The 21,209-nt window shown below is 40.2% G+C and overlaps 1 protein-coding gene across 3 annotated transcripts; it reads left to right on the forward strand.

Moving 5' to 3' along the window:
• Positions 1–356: 356 nt before the first annotated feature.
• On the forward strand, positions 357–20,758 carry tmem184ba (transmembrane protein 184ba). Of its 3 annotated transcripts, none has more exons than XM_054756181.1 (10): positions 357–644; positions 705–759; positions 4,169–4,381; positions 5,766–5,931; positions 14,989–15,079; positions 15,254–15,421; positions 17,343–17,512; positions 17,602–17,796; positions 17,967–17,993; positions 18,810–20,758. In XM_054756181.1, the coding sequence occupies exons 3-10, from the start codon at positions 4,169–4,171 to the stop codon at positions 19,037–19,039; spliced, it is 1,260 nt and encodes a 419-aa protein (XP_054612156.1). In that variant the 5' UTR covers positions 357–644; positions 705–759; the 3' UTR covers positions 19,040–20,758. The 3 variants fall into 3 exon arrangements, with proteins under 3 accessions (XP_054612156.1, XP_054612147.1, XP_054612157.1); XM_054756172.1 differs by having other exon boundaries at positions 720–759; positions 18,810–20,756; XM_054756182.1 differs by lacking the exon at positions 17,967–17,993 and having other exon boundaries at positions 720–759; positions 18,810–20,754.
• The last annotated feature ends 451 nt before the right edge of the window (positions 20,759–21,209 follow it).

Genomic DNA, 21,209 nt, shown 5'->3' on the forward strand with positions numbered 1-21,209 from the left:
GACCCGAATTGTGAGTGTGCGGCCATGGACCCTAAACACCCACAACGGTCGCCGTCTTGGCTACGTAAGGGACGAGACTAACTCGAGTGGCTGTACAATTCACAAAAACTGAAGTGGAAAATAGTCGAGAAATCGACTATAGCTATCGTCATTTCCGGTAAGTGCGCAACTACATTAATCGATTTGGGACAGCCCTACACCGACAAAATTCGGCCCCTAGTTGTATGGTGGTTTTCATATTTGCGGCAATAACCCCGCCTTTTTTCGTGCCATTGAATGACTCGTGCTGTGATTGGCTGTGCTGTCTGGCTCTCCCTAAGTAGGCGGAGCTTGTCTGATTCCAATCCCCAGTCGATTCCAGAGTCTTTGCAGTTTGCTCAGAAGGAAGGACTACGGGGTAATGACAGTAAAGTTTACTCGTTCGCCCACAGAAAGACGGACTTTGGCTGGCATAAAGTGAGGAGAGTCGCGTATAGAAGATCATTTACACGTTGTTTAAAATGAGGACGAAGCTGTAGTCGACTTTTTTGGTGGGGGAAACGAAAGGTTGACGGGTCAACATGGATGTCCGGGGGGGCGACAGTGCCGCTCTGAGCTGGAATTAAGGCCGTTTAGGGACTATTTCTGGTCGGGGGATTTTATTGGTAAGTCTAGCCTTGGAAACGCGTTAGAAACACTCATAAACACATAATAAGTAATAGTAGTTTTCTCAATTTCAGAGTCAAAAGTTGGAGTTATCGCGAAGAACTGTAAGGAAAGGTGAGTTGTTTTTAAGTCGCCTTTAAACATCGCCATTACGCATACAAGTGGCAAACGTGTCATTAGGTGCTACAATGATTAACCGTTGATGATGATACAACTCCGACAACCCCTCGTCACCCCCACCCCATCTGTTGCAGACTACTGACCTTATGCCACACATCCATTGTCATTCCAGTGTTTGCCTTTTTTATTGAAACACACAGATGTCCCTTTTGTGCCTCAAAGTCACCAATGTTATGTATATGTGTGACTGCTGTTGCCTTCACTTGTCGTTTTTACGTGTGCAAATGCTGACCCCTTGCAAACCTGTACAAATGACCTCACTGTGCACACACAAGCTGCAGAGAAACCATGGCTCCTCTCATCATACATCATCATAATCATACATATAGAAGCGTGACAGTAAGTGTTAATTTTACTAAGCTGCTAAATTCAGTCACTTTGGCTTGTTTTGTCCAATGTTCCTTCGTCCAGCTGTCTTTGCTGTGTGTTGGCTCCCCGATGCTACTTTTAGTTTACAGTCACAGTCATATGCAATAATCCATTGTTTAGTGTGCTTAATAGGTTCCAGATAAACGAAGTAGGATTCCTTATTTAGAAATGGAATATTTGTGTATAGTTATAGCATAAAAAAATCCTCTTTACGACCTTCTAAATGCAGTTCTTAGGATTATTAGAGGCCTTTAGACATGAACTAACACCCCTTCAGTCACCTTTACACTTGTATTACCCGATATAGTAGATATAATAAGAGTAAATATGCCACTTAAAACATAAGCATAAAAACTTGTGCTTGTGCATGTTGCTATAAATGTGTTCCCTAGGCTAGCAGAGTGTGTGGCAGACCGCTGAGGTTCAGAGTTGAGTTGCAGCCTGGCGTGGGTTATGGCGCAACACTAGCCCATGCTTTTATTAGGGATTATTATGCCTGTGTGCAATGAAAGCCTGTTCTGGTGTCTTACCGAACATTACAGTAATATTACTGACATCGAGTTATCAGTGTAGACTACTACGTCAACATCTTTGAATGCATCTTTTTAATGCCTTATATTTGTACTTTAGTTCATTTAGCCATTTTTATGCTTGAAAATGCATAATTTAGGCCAAAAATACATAACATTTGCTTAAATATGCATACAGTTTGACTATTAATAGGTCGTATTCAACCACAAAACTACATTATTTCCATCCATTCTCTATGCCGCTTAATCCTCATTATAGTCGCGGGGGTATGCATGTTTTTGGAGTGTGGGAGGAAACCGGAGTACCCGGAGAAAACCCACGCACGCATGGGGAGAACATGCAAACTCCACACAGAGATGCCCAAACGGAGATTCGAACGCAGATCTTTCCAGACTCTGTGGCCAACATGCTAACCACTAGGTCACCGTGCGGCCCACTGCATTATTTATTCATATATTTTTCAAAAACTGTGATAGAGTGAAGCTTCGAACTGCAAAGTGAATGTTTTTGGGCTTTGTGTGTGTTTTTGTCACTTGCAGCGTTTTTGATACTGTTGTGTTTATGTGATTGCAGCATTTGCAATTTGCAGCATTTAATTCATGGTGTTGTGTATGTGTGTATTTGGTTTTGGATCATGTCTGTGTTTCGAGCATTTGGACTATACAAGACTAAAAAGAAGTTTCCCATTTTTAATAATGATCATAAAAAGGGTGCATTCACACTGGTCATTTTTGGGCATTTGACTTTTTGGTACCGCACTACAATTGTGAACACACTCTAAAAATCACTTGTGATGATATTCCGGTGTCTGAAACATTCAGAATAACTCGTTTACATGCCTGACGTGAAAAAAACCCCCAAAAAAACGCACAGACAACGTCTCGACCCACGGAAAAGGTCATGACGCAATGCGCATCATTCCCGCTTCTTCCTGTATCCAAGGACAACAACAGCGGCACGGCGGATAATGAACAGCCCGGGGCTGTGCTTTGGTGCTGGTACTGACCCACCACCAGTACTTGACACTATTCTGTCTCACTTTCTTCATTAATGGAAAGTGAGAACATGAAGAAATAGGAAATGGAGTCGGAGCTGTGCCATCCATATCCATGCTACCAGTTTGCACCAGAGCCCCCCGGACACTTTGGATGAAGGTGCATTCATACAAACCCTGCTTTGCGGAACTTCTCGCTCACCTCTGCCGTCTATAAAAGACATAATGTTCCTGTCTTTCAGGTGACTTGTTTCCTCCTCACTCCAAAAGTGTGGGGTTTTGCATGTCACCATTTTTACAAGTAATTCCTGCTAAAGACACAAGATTCCTTTCGAATAGAACGTGCGAAGAACACAAATTAATGTTCCTTTCGATCGGGATATCCCGATAGGCGTATACATGACCCAATATTCGGGTTAGAAAAGGAGTAACCCGGGGGTAATATTCAGGTTTTTAAAAAGCGGACGGAATATGAGCGTATTCCGGTTTTTCGAAAGGGTTATTGGTGTTTACATGGCCGTGCCCTACCGGGTTATTGCTAATATTCTGGTTTTGATTGGGTTATTTCACTCCATGTGAATGTACTAACTGTGTGTGTGTGTGTGTGTGTGTGTGTGTGTGTGTGTGTGTGTGTGTGCCTCCACCCCCTATGCCACGTCATCATGGCCTTGCCTCTCTTGACTGTCACTGTCAAGAGAAAAAAACAAACTCCAGGTCCATGACAAGGTCCTACTATCATTATATTGATAAAAACATCTTCACATCGCCATTTGGACTCGTATATACTGTACTACTCACAAAAAGTTAACTGTTATGTTAGAGAACAGCAAGTTGTGCGTTGAGTGCCTTAAATACTGGACATGTTGGACATGTGCATTCAAAATTAGAGAAGCTCAAATGAAGTTCACCCGTAAAGGCTATGCAGTAGTACATTTTAGGTTCATCCGGAAATATCCCTAACGTCCTGTGAGTAGTATATATCCCCAGTGAAGGACACGGCAAATGGTTGTTAGTCCCTTTAATAAGATAATGATGTCACTTATTATCTCCTGACGAGTCATGCAATGCGTTATGTTGTCATAAATGAGAAAAGCATGACACGTCTGGGCTTGTGTTGCTTGTGTTATTGCTTTTTGACACGACTTGTCGCAGCTCACGACCTATTGACAGTTAATGACGTATGTTGTCAGATCTCATAATGACGCTCATTGACTTCTGTTTGTCCTGTATCTTTGTGAGATTACACATGACACAGTTCAGCGAGTGTGATCGATATTCTAAGTTGATAATTACCGGTGGTGGTATTGGTGGGCTGTGTCACTGCATAGTTGCTGAATAGGGGTTTAGTGTAGGATGATAATGAACTGGTGCCCATTTACAGTACACCAATGCCACTTGGGTGGTCTTATTCGTCTTATTTTCTCTTCCAACTTCAAACTCTGGTTCCAGATGTTGACGCTGTCAGAGAGACTTGGGAAGGACTTCCTTATGACTGCAGTGGTAGGCACCCCAGCCACACCAGCCCCAGTGGGGCCCAACATCTCCTGGTTCCCTGAACTCCCTTTGCTTAGTCAGGACCAGCCCACTTTCCTCATGACCCCTGCAGCCCAGGCTGTGTCTGGCTTCTTTGTCTGGATCGCCCTTATCCTCACCTCTCACCAGGTAACCAAGTTCACTGCATAACTGTGTCATGTGTTACTAATCAAACAACTATTTACATTAGCAAAATGTCCCGGGTTTTCATTTAAATCAAGAGTGTCCAAACTTTTTCCACCAAGGGCCATTTACTGAAAAATGAAAGGGTGCAAGGGCCACTTTGATGCTAAGATGTTATTTCAAGAATGCATCTCAGCTTTGCGATGTAGGTAAAAAAGCCTGTTATTAGTAGGAACTTTCATTTTTGCTCTTTTTTCAACTCATTTTTGCTGTTTAAAAAAAAAAAAAAAAATTTTTATTGTCATTATACTATGACTTTATTCCCATAATATTTTTAATTTATTCCCATAATATTTTACCATTATTTTTTCCCTCAACCTAATTTTCCATTTTCATTCATTTTCATTAATTGTCATTTGTTTTTCGTAATATTACGTTTAAAAAAAAAAAGAAGTATATTTTTCTTTAAAATTGCTTCTATGCTTCTAAAATGCCTTTTTTTTCTCATACTATTACGAATTTATGATTGTAAAATTTTGAGTTTTTCTTTTGTTAGAATATGACATTTTTATCTTAATATATTGACTTAAAATTCTCATAAAATTACAGGGTTTTTTTTTTTGTTTTACATTTTCTAACTATCCCAACTTTTTTCTTGTACATTTCCTTCTCATAACATTCTGACCACATTGTCACAATATTATAACTTTTTGCCCAACCTAATTTTCCAAAAATTACAACCTTTTTTCTTTATTTGACATGTGTTTTTTCTTTAATATTTTTGCTACAAAAATTACATTGTTTTTCCTCATAATAATACGATCTTTAAAAAATTGTGAGCTTTTCTCATTTACAACCTTTTTCCTCTTAATATTGTGACTTTATTCTTGTAAAATTACTGCTGATTTTTGCTGTTTTTGTGAGTGTTTTTGTATTTTTTAAAAATATTTTTAGAATGTTCCACGGGCCAATATGAAAACAGCCACGGGACCCCCGCACCCCACTTTGGACAACCCTGATTTAAATCATAATGAAATATATTTTTTTGAACAATAGTCTGTAGCCTAAACTAAGATATTAAGTATAGAGCACATGAATGTCAGGTGTGCCGTGTAAGGTAAACATCTACCTCGACCCAGAGACAAGCACAGGTTGCTTGGCAGCATCCCTCAGCAGGTGTATGTGATACAGAGCGTGAACAAACACATGCACAAACACATGGGAACTTGAGCTACAGTTACCGGTAACTGCATACTGTCCAGACACTGTTAAGCAATAATTTTGATTTAAATCGGGCTAGTCAATCAAATATTTAATGTATTATTTATTCAAAGTACACAATTCATCTCAATAAAAGCTTTTCTGCCTCGAACAATGTCTTTTGTTGCAGATCTACATGCACCTGCGTTTCTACAGCTCACCTCGGGAGCAGCGCCACATCATACGGATCCTCTTCATCGTTCCTATCTATGCCTTTGACTCTTGGCTCAGCCTCCTCTTCTTCACCAATGATCAGTACTACGTCTACTTTGACACCATCAGGGACTGCTACGAGGGTAAGGACGTACTTCAAATATTCAAAATATTGCTGTGTTAGTGACTATTCAGCCCTTCTGATGCAAAGTTGCTCTGCATAAGCACCTGCATTAAAGAGCGTTGTTTTGACAAGCACCAATGAAGTGATGTCACTGATTAAAATCCTCTCCACGCCGGCATGTACAACTTTTCCAGTTGAGTTGAAGCATGTTGCCATCAAATTAGACTGCGGAGGAACAATCTGTCCATCCAGTGCTAATTGATTAGTCCACCCACAAAGAGCTTTTATCAAAGGCCCCATTCATCTCTGTTGTCAGCCTGTTGTACAGTGGAATCTCAAAGTTCAAACTCCCCAAAGGTTGTACAGCTTACAGACAAAATGTGTATGAAGGTAAAACCATCATCGTGCATGACAGCACATCGCCAGGGACTTCAGCCTAGTGACACACACAAACACCATAAGTCAGCTGTTTTTTGTGGTATTATGAAGAGACTTACCTCCCTTGCGCACACCCTGCATATTAGTCTTTATGTTGACTGTTTGATTTTAATTTTATATTGTCTTATGGTGCACGGTGGCCTAGTGGTTAGCATGTTGGCCACACAGTCAGGAGATCGGGAAGAAAAAATGCGAGTCAATATTTTTGTGAGATCACTATTTTTCTGAAGATTTTTTTTATACACCATGTTCAGGGTCATGTGCTTGCTTACATTTTAAAGAAGTTATCACTAATTTTATTATTACAGTGAAACCTCGGTCAGCATACGCCCTGGTTGGTGTGTTTTTCTGTTTACGTCTAAAATGTACTCAAAGGTTTGGCCATACACACAAATCCTTTCCATCGATGGTAACACTGTGTGCCGCTAGGTGCAGCAGAAACACTCGATTTCTGTTGTCATGGCTTGGCAAGCTCCACATTTACACCACCAAGTCATGCCGGTCGTGACTGTCTGGGCCCATGTCTGCTCCGACGCTTCACTCTCTCTTCTTGCCCGCTCAGCTTCTAAAACCTGTAGCTCATCCTCCGTATAGTCAGGCTCAACAAGATAAGGTTCTAGATCCTCATTTGTCCTAAAGTAGTTGTCGGTGGCGGCGCGGCTCTCATGAAGTCTTCCATGATTAATAGTGGCAAACAGATACGCGCTTTCTATGCTGCTGCTGTTGATGGAAGTAGCGTTACTTGCTGTGGACTCTGTGAAATCAATGCGCCCAGGAAAGAAGTTCCGGTAATGCTTAAAATGACCAAAATATGGCAAAATGCTGTTCAGTATTACATGTTGTCATGAATGTGCCTGTTACTGCATGGTCACAACATGTATATAAAACAATAAAAGGTGTGGAGGTTTTTTTTTGGGGGGGGGGGGGGGGGGGGGGGCTTTATAGTCAAAATAGGTGAGTCCCATTACGTGGATTGTTAGCTGCCTCATGCTAGCTCTTTTTCTCTCTTGAGAATGCACAGAAAAGGGTGTGTTCATGTTTCACGTACGGATTGTGGATGATGGGGAAATTTCCAAAAGTGCAGTTTGCCTGCATGTTCTGCAGTATCTGACTGTATTTCCATTAATTTATGCTAGCACCAGAGATTAATGTTCAATGGTTTCAATGGTTAGCATGACGAAATGGATGTCAACAGGAATATTTCATACAAGTGGATAACTGAAACCTTCTCTTCCCCTCCACACTCAGTAGTGCAGGTCAGGGTTACTTGTAGTAGTCACTTTGGACTGATGCTCAGTGTAACTATAAAGTTGTTCCCCCAATCAAACAAATGGTCTTATTAAGAATAATTTATCTGCCCCCATAATTTCTCACCTTGTCCAATATTTGTATCCAGTCTTTGTGTCATCCGGTGGAAAATACCAAGCTATTAAATCCTGACCAGCTCTTCTCCTGAGTAAGGATGACTGACCTGTTGCATGGCAACAGCACTCCAAAATTCGTCTCATCTACTGGGCTGGCTGGACAAGATAATGAGTTTGCCGCAACCTAACTTGCTTGCAAAGTTCTCCTTGTATGCAAGCCTACTGTATCACCATGGCAACCACTTAGGCTGACAAGGGATCCACGGGGAGATGTGAACAAATGCTAAACAGCTAGGGCAAAGTGACACAAAGAAGATCAGCCAGTCATCATCGCAGCGTTGTATCGGAGCGCCACCGCATGTCAGACTGTGGCGTGAAGTTTGTGTGTGTGGGTGGCGCTGATGCAAAATCAAGTTGACACAGGCACGGTGTAATAATACAGCTACAAAGAGATGGCATAACACAAACATTTGGCAGTAGCACAAATGAGCTCTGCTGTGCAATGCACCACAACACAACCTGACACGCAGCAAGCGACGTCACATTTTCACACTTCAATTGTATACAGTTATCAGGCTGACATGATTGGACAGCACACAGTCACACAAAGGATGGAAGATCCCAGGGGGGAAGGGAGGAATAACAGGATTAGCACAGTTGTGTTTTTATGAGCTGCTTTGGTTGTCATCGTCCACACGCTGAGGCAGCACACATGAGACGTAATCCAACACCCTCAGGAGACAGTTGGGTGACCACCAACGATGTCCTCGTATCTGGGTTTCAGTTTTTGCACTTACGTACGCACACTTCAGTATGTACTGTATACTATGTACACTGCATACTTAGTTCCTGGGGGCACACATTTTAACAGTGGAAGTGCTGTCCCAAATTGATGACTGTCGTTGCCACTTCTCGGAAATGACGATCTCAACATTCGTCCATTTCCTCCTCTTCTTCATCTCTACTCTGAATTGCAACCTCTCAAGTTAGGATGTTTTCCAAATTGCGCACTTCCACACTCACACTTCAGTATACTTAGTTCCCGGGGAAGTGAATTTTGTCAGTGTCGCGCTGGCCTAAATTGATTACTGTCGATGCCCTCATACTGGAAATGATGGCAATATTTATCCGCTTCCTCTTCTTCTCTCCTCCTTAATTGCGAATTGCAACCATTTAAGTTAGGCTGTGTTCCAAATTGCACACCTCCACACTTATACTTGTATACTATGTACAGTACATTGATGGCAAAATTTATCCACTTCCTCTTCTTCTCTCCATTTTAATTGTGAATTACAACCATTGAAGTTAAGGTCCAAACATACTCGGGCAGAACATACGTGTCGCAGACTCTGCAGAGGTCCGCACGTCCTCAAGGCCGATATCGGCAAGCCTCGTGCACTGGTGTCACACAAAACACTGCTCGACGTTTGTTTTTCACACAGACTTTTTAATGTGACATCGATCTGCAGCCGTCCTCCTTGCAACTTTGACCGGTGAGCTGTGACTCTTATAATGTAGAATTAGCGGTGCTAGGCGTCAAACTCAGTCGCTGAATTTTCCTGATGACATTTGCTTTTCAACACCAATACTTCTCATGTCCTTCACCAACGTAGCATACACTCCCCTTCCTCCGCTTTTGCTTTTCAAAGCCAGCAGGCAGAGCAGCTCCGCTTCCTCGTCTTCAGTGTAGGATGCCGTGACAGAAAAAATTTAAACATCGCGCAAGGATTGTGGGAAATGTAGTGTTTCGTGTACAGTAGGTAGTGTTAGGGGTGTCACGTTACACTCAGATCACAGATTGCAGTAGATTAGCTTTATGTTTTAGCTAAAAACTACAGTTCCCATGATGCTCAGAGTGTCGAATCAGGAAGCACTGTAGTACATTTTCGCAATAGAAGCTAATATATGTTTTGAAGTCTTATGCTGCAATCATGTTTTGATCTGACAAATCTTGGTAAGTTTGATCAAGTGTAGAATTACACCATCTTCTGGTTGGACCTTAACACCGCGGTAGCTGCTGGACTCCGACGGGGGAGTGGGGGAGCACCTCATGTCTCAACCACCTGAGCAAACGAGCAAACAAGCATAGGTTGGATTGCAAGGTTTATAGTGTGCGCAAAGCACTTAATGTGCGGATCCATTCCTGGCTCACGCACTGCCATGTCCACATTATGTGTATTATCAGTCACAGGAGCGATGCCACAGCTCACATCCTGATGGTGAGTCTGCTTCTGGCTGTCCTGTTCTTGCAAGACAGCTTTTCTCTTAAATGAGAAATATCATCACGTTTTAGTCTGACGTGAATATCCACTTGACACCTCGAGTAGTGAGTGAAGAAAATCTAGTGACAAAAGGCAACGTCCTGGTTTATGATTCTGGGGTGGTGGGGGTGTCCATGCTGATGTGAAATGGTAAAAATACATTTCTGAATCTGCACTTTTATCTAGACCCTCAACACAGGCTCTTCCTTTACTATAATGTAATGACTAAGCCTTGTTTTTGTTTATAAAGGCATACTTTTATTTCATATAAATTGTATTGGATAGGAAAGTGTTTGTTTTTGTGCACAATAATGACACTTGTGGTGTTACTCTTTAGAGATGGAAAACAAACTGGCCAAGGTGTACTTGCTACTTGTGTTTGCCTCTGCTTCTGTCGCATGCCACAGTGCCACTGCCTCCCCCTCTAATGGGCAATTACCATTTAGTTGCAGGTCCAGGGTCAATCCAAACTGCGCACAGTGTGATTGCGTTTTTAAAGTGTCACAGTCTTGGCTACCAGCAGGTCTCTTTTCCTCCAACTCGCTGGGGCTTTTATTGCTCTGTAAGAAAACAAGCTCCACCTTATGGAGTTTAACAAGTGTTCTTTTCATTTGTGCACAAGAGAGATTTTGTATTTCACTTTCAACTTGACAGAAATAGGAATATTTTGGCACACGCACACGCACACACACACACACACACACACACAGGAGAAGCACACAAACAACGCTTAGAAACCGTAAAAAAAAAAAACAAAACAAGAATAAATTAACACATAAGGATGTGGCAAGATATCAGTTGTTGACAACTTTTTAGTTTCTCTTTTCTCTAGTCTTGAACCTTCCTCACTCTTGACCTTCTGTGATTGCAGTTTGAACAAGGGATGTCCGATAATATTGGTCGTCCTTGGCATAAAAGCGAAATATCGGTTTATATTGGTATGGTTTTTTTTCCAATAATGATATCGGCGCACCAGCGATGATGTCGTGCTCCACACAGCAACAAGCTTGCGAGCTACCTGAGTATATCCATGGTCTGGAATGCCTTCAGATTGCAAATATGCAATTTGCCAAAGACTGGAAAGCACTGCAAGGGGGGAGTAAGGCGTCTTTCTTTAATGCTTCTAATGTAATATCACACCTACAGTATATTAGTCCAGTGTTTCATAATTTGCACTTTACTTTGTTCTTATAAGGATGTTTGTGCCACACAGAAATGTTCGGCTTTCCAAATTGTATCGTTGGTAGCATTATATAGGGTGGGCCAAAAGTAGGGTTACAGTTAATAGGAGAACATGTTATATTAATTGACTATTGGTCGTGATTTTTTAATGACCTTTTTTGAGACACAATGTTTAAAATAAATATGGCACTTTTTCTATAACATACAATACAGGCCAAAAGTTTGGACGCATCTTTATTTTCATGACTATTTACATTGTAGATTCTCAAGACTATGAATGAACACATGTGGAATTATGTACTTAACAAAAAAGTGTGAAATAACTCTCAATATGTCTTATATTTTAGACATATATTTTATGTCTTATCTTTTTTTTTATGGCGCTGCAAATCCTTGGTGTTCTCTCAATGAGCTGCAAGAGGTAGGTATGCTGGAGCTTATCCCAGCTGACTTTGGGCGAGAGGGCGACATTCATACCTATGGACAACTTAGAGTTGCCAATGAACCTAACATGCATGTTTTTGGAATGTGTGAGGAAACCGGAGTAACCGGAGTACCCGGAGAAAACCCACGCACGCACGGGGAGAACATGCAAACTCCACACAGAAATGCCCAACGGCAATTCGAACCCAGGTCTTCCCGATCTCCTGACTGTTTGGCCAACATGCTAACCACCGTGCGGCCCCCTCTTGTCAGGGTTACTTAATGGAATTTCTTGCCTTATTAATGGGGTTTGGAACCATCTGTTGTGTGTGTCCAAACTTTTGGCCTGTACTGTACATTGTATATTACAGTATTTGTCCTATTTTGCAGTGTGTATTTTTGAAATGCATCCATTGACATACCAGACATTAGTTTGAGGGAAGAGCTGCTATCTGTATCGGTTCATATTGGTATCAGTGATGAAATGCTGGGCAATATCGGTATATGGGATATCGATAAGAAAGCCAATATCAAGCATCTCTAGTTTCAACCACTGTGTTAAGAATGAAATGATGTTTAGTGTGGGTTCTAGTGTTTTTGCACATTTGCTATTGATCTTTTGGTAGTTCCCCAACCAAAATTAAAAAAAATAAGATACAGTCAAACTTGTCTATAGCGGCCACTAGAGGTAGTCTGCAAAAGTGGCCGCTATAGACAGGTGGCCTCTATAGACAGGTTGGCGTCCAGTTTGAATGTTGAGCAGTAGAGGAAAAAAAAGAAAAAAAGGGGGAAAACAATAATAATAATAATAATAATAATGTTGACCAGTAGAGGGCACTGCGGACTGCGGATAAAAGTTGTACAGCACTACTAGGCTTGTTATTATCATGGTTCATGGTTTTAATCCTGAACATACATGAGTCAAACAGTAGCACATCACATAGTACAATTCACAATTTTGCATGTCCAAAAAGGAGTAGGAAGAAGCAAAGCTTATTTAATCCTACCCCTCATCAGTTTCACATCAGTTGCAATACATTTATTCACCTCTTGTTCTTCCAAGTGTACTTTGTAGGTCTACATGACCATGTAGTGCAATCATAGCCAAGGTTTTTACTTACTAAAAGGAAGCTAGAGGCTTAATAATAACTGATAGAATATATCCACGACCCCAGAACAAAGCTGTGCTAGTAATGTCTTACGCTTGTTTTTAATATTTTACTTTTTATACGGCAGAGTGTCATTACAGCTTTAGTTCATCAGGAAGTGACGGGAAGTGACGGTGGGCGTCCCGAGCAAGAGAGCTAGGCTCAGTGCTAGCTGTGAGTTTCGAGAGAGTTGGGAAGTGTGTTTATGTTGGCGCGGATGTAAAGTCCTGCAGTGTTCTCCGCTGTTAATAAAGCCATTAAAGTGCATCGGCGACGTGAGTCTCTTCTTCCCCACAACAAGCGGCATTACAGTATTGACCAGTACACACCAGGAAATAAACAGCTATGTAGTGGGGCTTGTTTAACCTTTGCCTTGTGGGCAAGCAGGAAGAAGAGACGATGCTGAGAGATGTGTGTGTGTTCTGAGCTGCTGTCTGGTGGCCGCGTTCAATAAATAAAGTTGGCAGAAGCAACAGGAGAAGTTTCCTTCTTTGCTTCAGAACTGAATAACACTGACAAGTTAACAGACTAGTAGCGAACAGAAAAGAAAACGGCTTTTTTTGTGTCGAATACAGAAGATGAGGACTTTGATGGATTTGTGGATGAGGATTGATTAAAAATAACGTGAGTACATTCTAAAATACTTTAATTAAGTACAACCGAACTCAGTTTTGCTCCCGCTGCCGCATGCATGCTAGCGTATGGTTTTTTTTTTATTGTAGTGTCGCTGGGAGCACGTCCTGTTCCCAGCCTACTTTGCGGTAATGTTTTGGTGCAAATGCTCTTAAAGTTACATGTTTGACCAGGAAATAGCAAGCTCAAAAGAAGACGGCTTTTTTATGTCGAACAACTGACAGTTTGTGTGGATCTTGTGAATGATTGTGACTGAGCTAGGACTCAGTAATTAAAGTCTACACATGACGGCTTCATTAATTGAAAAACGAAACTTTTTCGTGCCTGAAGCTTCTACTTGAGTTGGTAATTTGGCTGCTATATGCAGTCAGATATTGACCAAGGGAGACAAAATGGGTGACCGATGGCCGCGTTGGACAGGTGACTGCTATACACAGGGTCTATAACATGTAAATTTGCTGGGGGGGAATTTTTCAGTGGCTGCTATAGGCAGGTGGCCGTTCTATAAGGGTGGCCGCTAAGACAGGTTTGACTGTACGTCAAAAATAAGGCATATCATTTTTTTTCCCTTTACAAAATCTGAAAATATACAGTACTTGTATTTGGAAATATTTTAATCGACGAGCACATGACTTCGACTCTACTACTATATGATACTATGAATTATTACAATCCAGGATTCATACAGTGACTGTTGTAACTAGAGCTGCAACGATAAATTAAATTAATGGACAACTATTTAGATAATCGATTAATCATTTCATTTAAAAATGTACTGTAAATATACCGATTTCAGCCTCTCAAATGTGACTATTTTTTTAATGTCCTTAGTTCTGCTTTCATGGATGGCTTATCTTTGTTTTTCAGGCAAAACAAGATAATCACACACATCAGCTTTGACTTTGGAAAAGCACAATCAACATTTTTGCCTTTTTCTGATACCTTGCGAAGCAAACCACTGCAGAGATGTGTGCGTAGAGCGTGCGTAAGAACATTCCCACGCTACGGTATTTATCCACTTGTACTTGTGCGTAGAAAAAATGCGTACATTTATGCACAACTCTTATCATGTGCACACACAAAACCTAGTGGGAGAACAGTGAAACTACAAATAGCTATGGTTGTGAATGTATCATCTTGCTATGTGCTTCACAACTTGACCATCAAACAAGGCACCGCCACTCCCCCCAGAGCAGACGAGCCGATGCCGGCCCCTAAAGTTGATTTATTTGTTATTTTTTATTTATTTATTGGTGATGCACATGTCTGTGAGAGTGACTTGTTGATTTGCAGTAGAGTGTCGGTGATGTTTGTCAGTTGATTGTTTATCCTTCTCTACTTCAATTTCAGTGTCGGCGAAATATCTCTTCCTGGCCCTCTTTGCTATGATTTTGGGGAGGCAAAAAGTCTGTTCATGCATTCTTAAAGGGATTGCTGCTCAGGCGGAAATTACAAATGAGTTTTTTTTAAACACGATTAATAAAAAAACATCGACAGACTAATTGGTAATTAAAATAATCGGTAGTTACAGCCCTAGTTGTAACCAGTTGAGCTTTCGGCATTTCTTTTCCATCTATATTATATGCAGACAAACAAAAATAACCAAACGTCTCTGTTTGTCCCCCAGCATTTGTGATATACAACTTCTTGAGCCTGTGCTATGAATACCTCGGAGGAGAGAGCGCCATCATGGCAGAGATTCGAGGGAAACCCATTGAGTAAGTCTCTGAACTATAAGCCATTACAAGAAGGTGTTTGTCGTTGTAATAGCAGTCATTTTGAATGATATCCAGTCCTACACGTTAGAGGTAGCAGAGCTCAAACGTCACCTTACATGTTATACTGCTTTAATATACCTCAGCATTTGTAATATGACTCTGCTGCTCTGTCAGGTCCAGCTGCTTGTATGGCACCTGCTGCCTGAGGGGAAAGGCCTACTCTATTGGCTTTTTGCGCTTCTGTAAGCAGGCCACACTGCAGTTTTGCGTGGTGAAACCTATCATGGCCACCGTCACAGTCATCCTGCAGGCATACGGCAAATACAAAGATGGAGACTTCAAGTAAGTGTACGGTGGGCTTTGAAATATCCCCAGGTTTGGCATGGCACTCGTAGAGAAGAGTCTTGTGTGGCTGGTGGGACACACTGGATTCACAGTAATACTTGAGCCAAAATACAGTATCTACTTCTTCAATGTTGAAGTTGCAACATGTTAGTCACAACTTATGAAGTCACACACCTCATGTCAAATGGCAACTATTGTATAATATCCTCACTAATATTCTCTGTGCTCTCTGCCATTATTATGTTCTGTGCAATAAATGAATACGTGCTGTATATTTTCAATACATTAATTATTACGTTCTATGTTTGGGTCTTAGGCTGTTAGATCAGGGACGTCCAAACTTTTTCCAGCAAGGGCCACATACTGAAAAATGACAGGACGCAAGGGCCACTTGGATATTTTGTAACGCAATATGCTAATGAGGTGTACCCCGTTTCTCGCCCAAAGTTAGCTGGGCTCTAGCATAGCCCTGCAACCCTAATGAGGACAAGCGGCATAGAAAATGAAGGAATGAATATGTTAAGAAGTTATCTATATTTTAAGAAAAAAATTGCATCTCAGCTTTGTGATATAGGTGAAAAAACGCATTATTAGTATAAACTTTGGTCTTTGCACTTTTTTACCATGTTTGCTGTTGGGTTTAAAAAAAAATGTTTCTTCTTAAATAATCTACATAAATTTTCTTTTCATAATATTATGACTTTCCCCAACCTAATTTTCCAACAATTGCAACTTTATTTTGTTTTGTTTGTTTTTCATAATATTACCATTTTAAAAATTACCATTTTCTTTCATATTGATTATTTTCCCCTCATAATATTGCAGGTTTATTCTCATACAATTGTAGCTTTTTTTCTCGTTAGAATATAACTTTTGTCACTTAATATTTGGACTTAATTCTTGTAAAATGACTATTTTTTCATTTCTGCTGCTGTTTTTATTTGTACATTTTCTTTTTGGACTTTTGGTTTTATTCCTGTAACATTTAAACTTTTTCTGCAACCTAATGTTCCAAAAATTAGAACTTTATTATTTTGTTTGTTTTTTGTAATATCTATTATGACTTTTAAAAAAACATTTTTTGTAAAGATTACAACTTTGTGCTACTAAAATGATGTTACTTTTCCTCAGAATATTCCAACATTATTCTTGTAAAAATATGACTTTTTTCTCTTAATATTTTGACTTTATTCTTGTAAAATTTCTGCAGATTTTTATTTTTATTTTTTTATTTTTTAGTTTTTAGTTTTCTTGGTAAATTTGTATTTTAGAATGTGCCGTGGACCACTAAAAAAAACAGTCGCGGGCCTCAAATGGCCCCCGGGCTGCACTTGGGACACCCGTGAGTTAGATTTTGTTAAACTCAAAGTCAAGTTCATGTTGGATCAACTCAATATTTGAGTTTAAATAACTATATTAATTATACCACTAAACTAAATAAGTAATTGTAAAAAATAAAATAAAATGGATTAGAAGGAGTTCATATATTGTCATTTGGTTGAACTCAATTTTATTTTGTTAAACACACAAAAAAGTCAATGAATGACAACAATTCCAAACACAGTTAAATAGCAAATGGCATGGAAGCATGGAATAACTTCAATACTGCATTCTCATGGCACTTTGAATAACTGTTATTGTGCATAGACAAATAACATCATATAGAATTGGAGGATGTATGACTGTCCTTCCTCTGGCTTTTAATCTCTGATGCTGAAAAAAAAACTGGTAATGCTCTTTACCTATTTTTTAAAGAGTTTTTTGAGTTTTTTTGAAAGTGTTTTATAAATAACATTAATAATGATAGTACTGGCAGTAGAATTATTTGATTCTAGATTTACTGAATGGCGATATGTGGAAAATCATGGTGAATTAAGCCACAAGTCATCAGGAGTAATGTCTGTGATGTCTTCCCCAGCGTTGCCAGTGGTTACCTGTACGTCACCATCATCTACAACATCTCAGTCAGCTTGTCTCTGTACGCCCTCTTCCTCTTTTACTTTGCCACACGGGAGCTGATTAGGCCTTACAGTCCGATGCTCAAGTTCTTCATGGTCAAATCGGTCATCTTTCTCTCGTTCTGGCAGGGTGCGTTAACTGTCACTCATTTTAACATTTCATATTCTTTAAATGTGCTTCTGTTTAATACCTGCTTTTTACTTGATGGGAATTCACAGGCATGTTGCTGGCCATCATGGAGAAGTGCGGCGCCATCCCTCAGATTAACTCGGTGGAGGTGTCCGTTGGCGAGGGCACCGTTGCAGCCGGCTACCAAAACTTTATCATTTGTATCGAGATGTTTTTTGCGGCGCTCTTCCTGCGTCCCGCTTTTCCGTACATAGTCTACATGGACAAAAGTCTGAACACACATGGTGAGATTAGGAGATGTACATGAACTTTGCTTTAACTCTTTCATTGACTTTTGCTCCTTCTGTCTTTTCCTTCTTTTAACCGCACTGTTGTAACATCAGCAATCTTCTTCTTCTGTCCTGTTCTTACCTAAACCTTCTTTTTCCTCTTTCTTCTGCGCTGCATCTTGAAGGACCTCTTCCTACATACGGAGAGTTTGGTAGGTTCCACAATGAAAAAGCTTCTCCTTTTTCTTATTTGTTAATTGGGTGTGTTGTTAAGTGTTTGTTTGCTGATGTAATTTCAATCCCTGTTAAGTCATTTTTCATGTCTTTTGTTTTTCTTAGTCACCTTCCCCTGTACTGTTCTTGGCTCTCTTTAATTTACATCGCAAGCTCCTAAAGTGGAGCACAGTCCGTTCCGGGGCACTTGCTTTGGCTTGTGAAACCATTTTTCCCCGGTGTAAATTTGTTTTGGCTCCGCCCATCCCTGTATGGCTATTGGGTAAAAAATGTTGATACTTAGTAACCGGAAGGAAAGTTTAGTCAAAACCTTTGAGTGCACTATTTCTTGCTTTTTTGTAATCTCCCCTAAACAACCAAAACAGATCTTCTAGCGTTTGCAACATTGTTGACTGGAAGATTCATTGTGCAAGGGCACCACCCTCTCACATCCGCTGGATTAAAGACATTCTTTATTTTCTTAAACTCGAGAAGATTAGTTTGTCATTGAATGGCTGTTCCAGACAATTCAGGGAAAAATTTCTTAATTTTGTTAATGAGACTGATCTCTTACTCACCTCTGATCGAAAGGCTGTGGCAACTTTATTTTTCTTTTATTTGCCTCATTTAAAAAAATAAGTTATTTATTTGTTTATTTTTGAGGGCATGAGGTGTGTTTTGAAATATGGTTGTCTGTGGCTACGTGCTGATAGATTGACTTGTGTTTTTTGTTTGTTTGGTGGTTGTTGTTTTTTTTGCCTGTTTTTGCCCCCACCCATCCCCCACGTCTGTCTCACTGTTGTCTCCCCCAACAGCCCATTGTGCCCCAATGAAGAGCATCTCCAGCAGCCTGAAGGAAACCATGAACCCGGGCGACATGGTCCAGGACGCCATCCACAATTTCTCCCCGGCCTACCAGCAGTACACTCAGCAGTCCACACTGGAGCAGGGGGTACCTCCGCCTTCCTCACGTTCAGTCAGTACCATCAGCAGCCACGGGGATACTGAGAAAATGCTGCTGCTGAGCTCTGATGATGAATTCTAGACAAGACAGACCCATCTCTGAATGGCAGACTGAATAATAAATAATATGTGTATTTTATTTCATGAGAGCATTCATGTACTGTAAGTATAAACAAGGACACTATAAGCTAATTTGGTGTAAAACGCTTGCTTGCTTTCATTATGGCTTTGTTTTAGGATGAATAACTTAGTTTTTAGGCAAATATTTTCAGATTTTGATAGAATCTTATATACAACCCTGTGTTTGGGCCACATTTTATTCAGATGTTGTGACTTTTGTCTTTACTTTGAAGGCTTTAGTTTCCTACATTTCTTCAGTCATGAAAAACCTGAAAAGACTTAGGAAATACCATTTTTGTGAGACGTTTGCAATAAATTGACAAGGTACTACAAAATGGACTGGGAGTGTTGTCGCTCTCAAAAAATGAATTGTATGACTTTTTTTATATTGAAGGAAGTACCGGTAGCAGGTTTTTATTTTTAGTAATACTTGGGTTTATTTTAGTTGTATGGTTCTGCGTGAAATTTGGATGTGGATGAATTTGGACACACTCACTTGCTACATTATTAGGGACAACTGCACAACACTACTGCCTTAAATAGAAGCGCTCAATTAAATACACGCAATAATTTAACATGATTTTGTGTGTAGTACTGCGTCATATCATCGCATAGTACTAATACTGTATGTGTTTGTAGTAGCATGTATTCGTTTAGGCAAATCAGGTAAAATATTAGAAATACATACAGTATGATGCCGTGTGAGGTAAATTAACACAATTAGATGTCAGCAAACGTGTAGGTGCCGCTACTTTTAATTTGAAAGACAGGAAGAGGTTGGGTTAAGTGGACCGGAAGTTAACCAGCACTTTTTCATGTATGTATGGGCGTATTTGAAGCATTAGCTACCTGTGTAGCCAGAAAAAGTGAGTACAAAGGTGAAATATCCTATACTGTATAAACATTTTAAAGAGCGAAGGTTTAGTTAAAGTATACGTTACTTTATTTATGTCAATTTGAATTTATTCAAACTGCAAATTTATCAGCTCCAATGTGCTACTGTAGTTAAAGTACAAATATTGAACGTACTGAACTGTAGTACCACATAGTTTATGTTACTAGCAAGCTACTTTAGTCATGGTTTAACATTTCAGTACATCACATAATTCGAAAAGAGGAGTATTACGTCGTACTGAATAACAATTCAATTTCCGTACACATCAAAGTAATTTTAATGTTTAAGCTCCACCCATCTGAATAATTTATGGCTTCCCCTGGCGTCTGCAATACCGCTTGTGGACACCGGGGGGAGCTTTGCAGATTACGTCAGGACAGAACTGGAGAACAGGCACTTCTAAGCACATTTTACTGTCACTTTGTGTACAATGATTCAGCTAAACACCTGTTATGACTCCCATTACTCCATGTGAGGATTTCATCAGAAAATAGAAACCAGCAGGTCAGCTCTCCAGACGTGGATCATGTGGCTTTTTTCTATGCCTTCCTGTTGACATCACAAGAGAGACCATGCCTGCCTATTTTTAAATGATGACTAATGCAGTCTGGGTAAACATGGATACTGACTGGATTAGGTACTCTCTTATTCATACATTTGTACTCCTTAAAACAGGGGTGTCCAAATTGCGGGCCAGGGCCTTTTTAGGCCTGCAGCTGTTTTTTTATTGCCTCTCTGCATATTGTAAAAATAAAATTGATTATTAGTGATATATCATTACAGTCATTTATTTTGTCACCTATAACACTAAGCTAAGGTGTTTCGTTCAGACAGCGTAGCGTATATTGACTTGCGCAGGATTGGATTTGCCATCCCTAATGCATATAATGTGTCAACTCAATAGTCACTTCATTAGCTACACTATTCATCTGTTTTGACTGTAAATCAAAACTGAGCACTATTTTCTATATGTGAAGGCAGAAGTCCAACTTTTTGTGCGATGGTTGGCTTCCTCTGCCTTTTGGGTGCAGACCGTTTCATTGACATTGTGGGTTTTGTCGGGGAGAAAGCTTGTAAACATAGAGAGTTCAGAGTCACACTGTTAGCTTCTTTTTCTTCTATTGTTTATTGGCGGTTGGCAAGCAGCTCACACAGTTAGCTGTTTGCTAGTGATGACACAACAGCAAGACACCAAGAAGGAGATTGATTGACAATGCTCTACACCCAATCAGAACAC

The sequence above is a fragment of the Dunckerocampus dactyliophorus genome, chromosome 2 (assembly GCF_027744805.1).
Source record: "Dunckerocampus dactyliophorus isolate RoL2022-P2 chromosome 2, RoL_Ddac_1.1, whole genome shotgun sequence".
NCBI classification, from domain to species: domain Eukaryota; kingdom Metazoa; phylum Chordata; class Actinopteri; order Syngnathiformes; family Syngnathidae; genus Dunckerocampus; species Dunckerocampus dactyliophorus.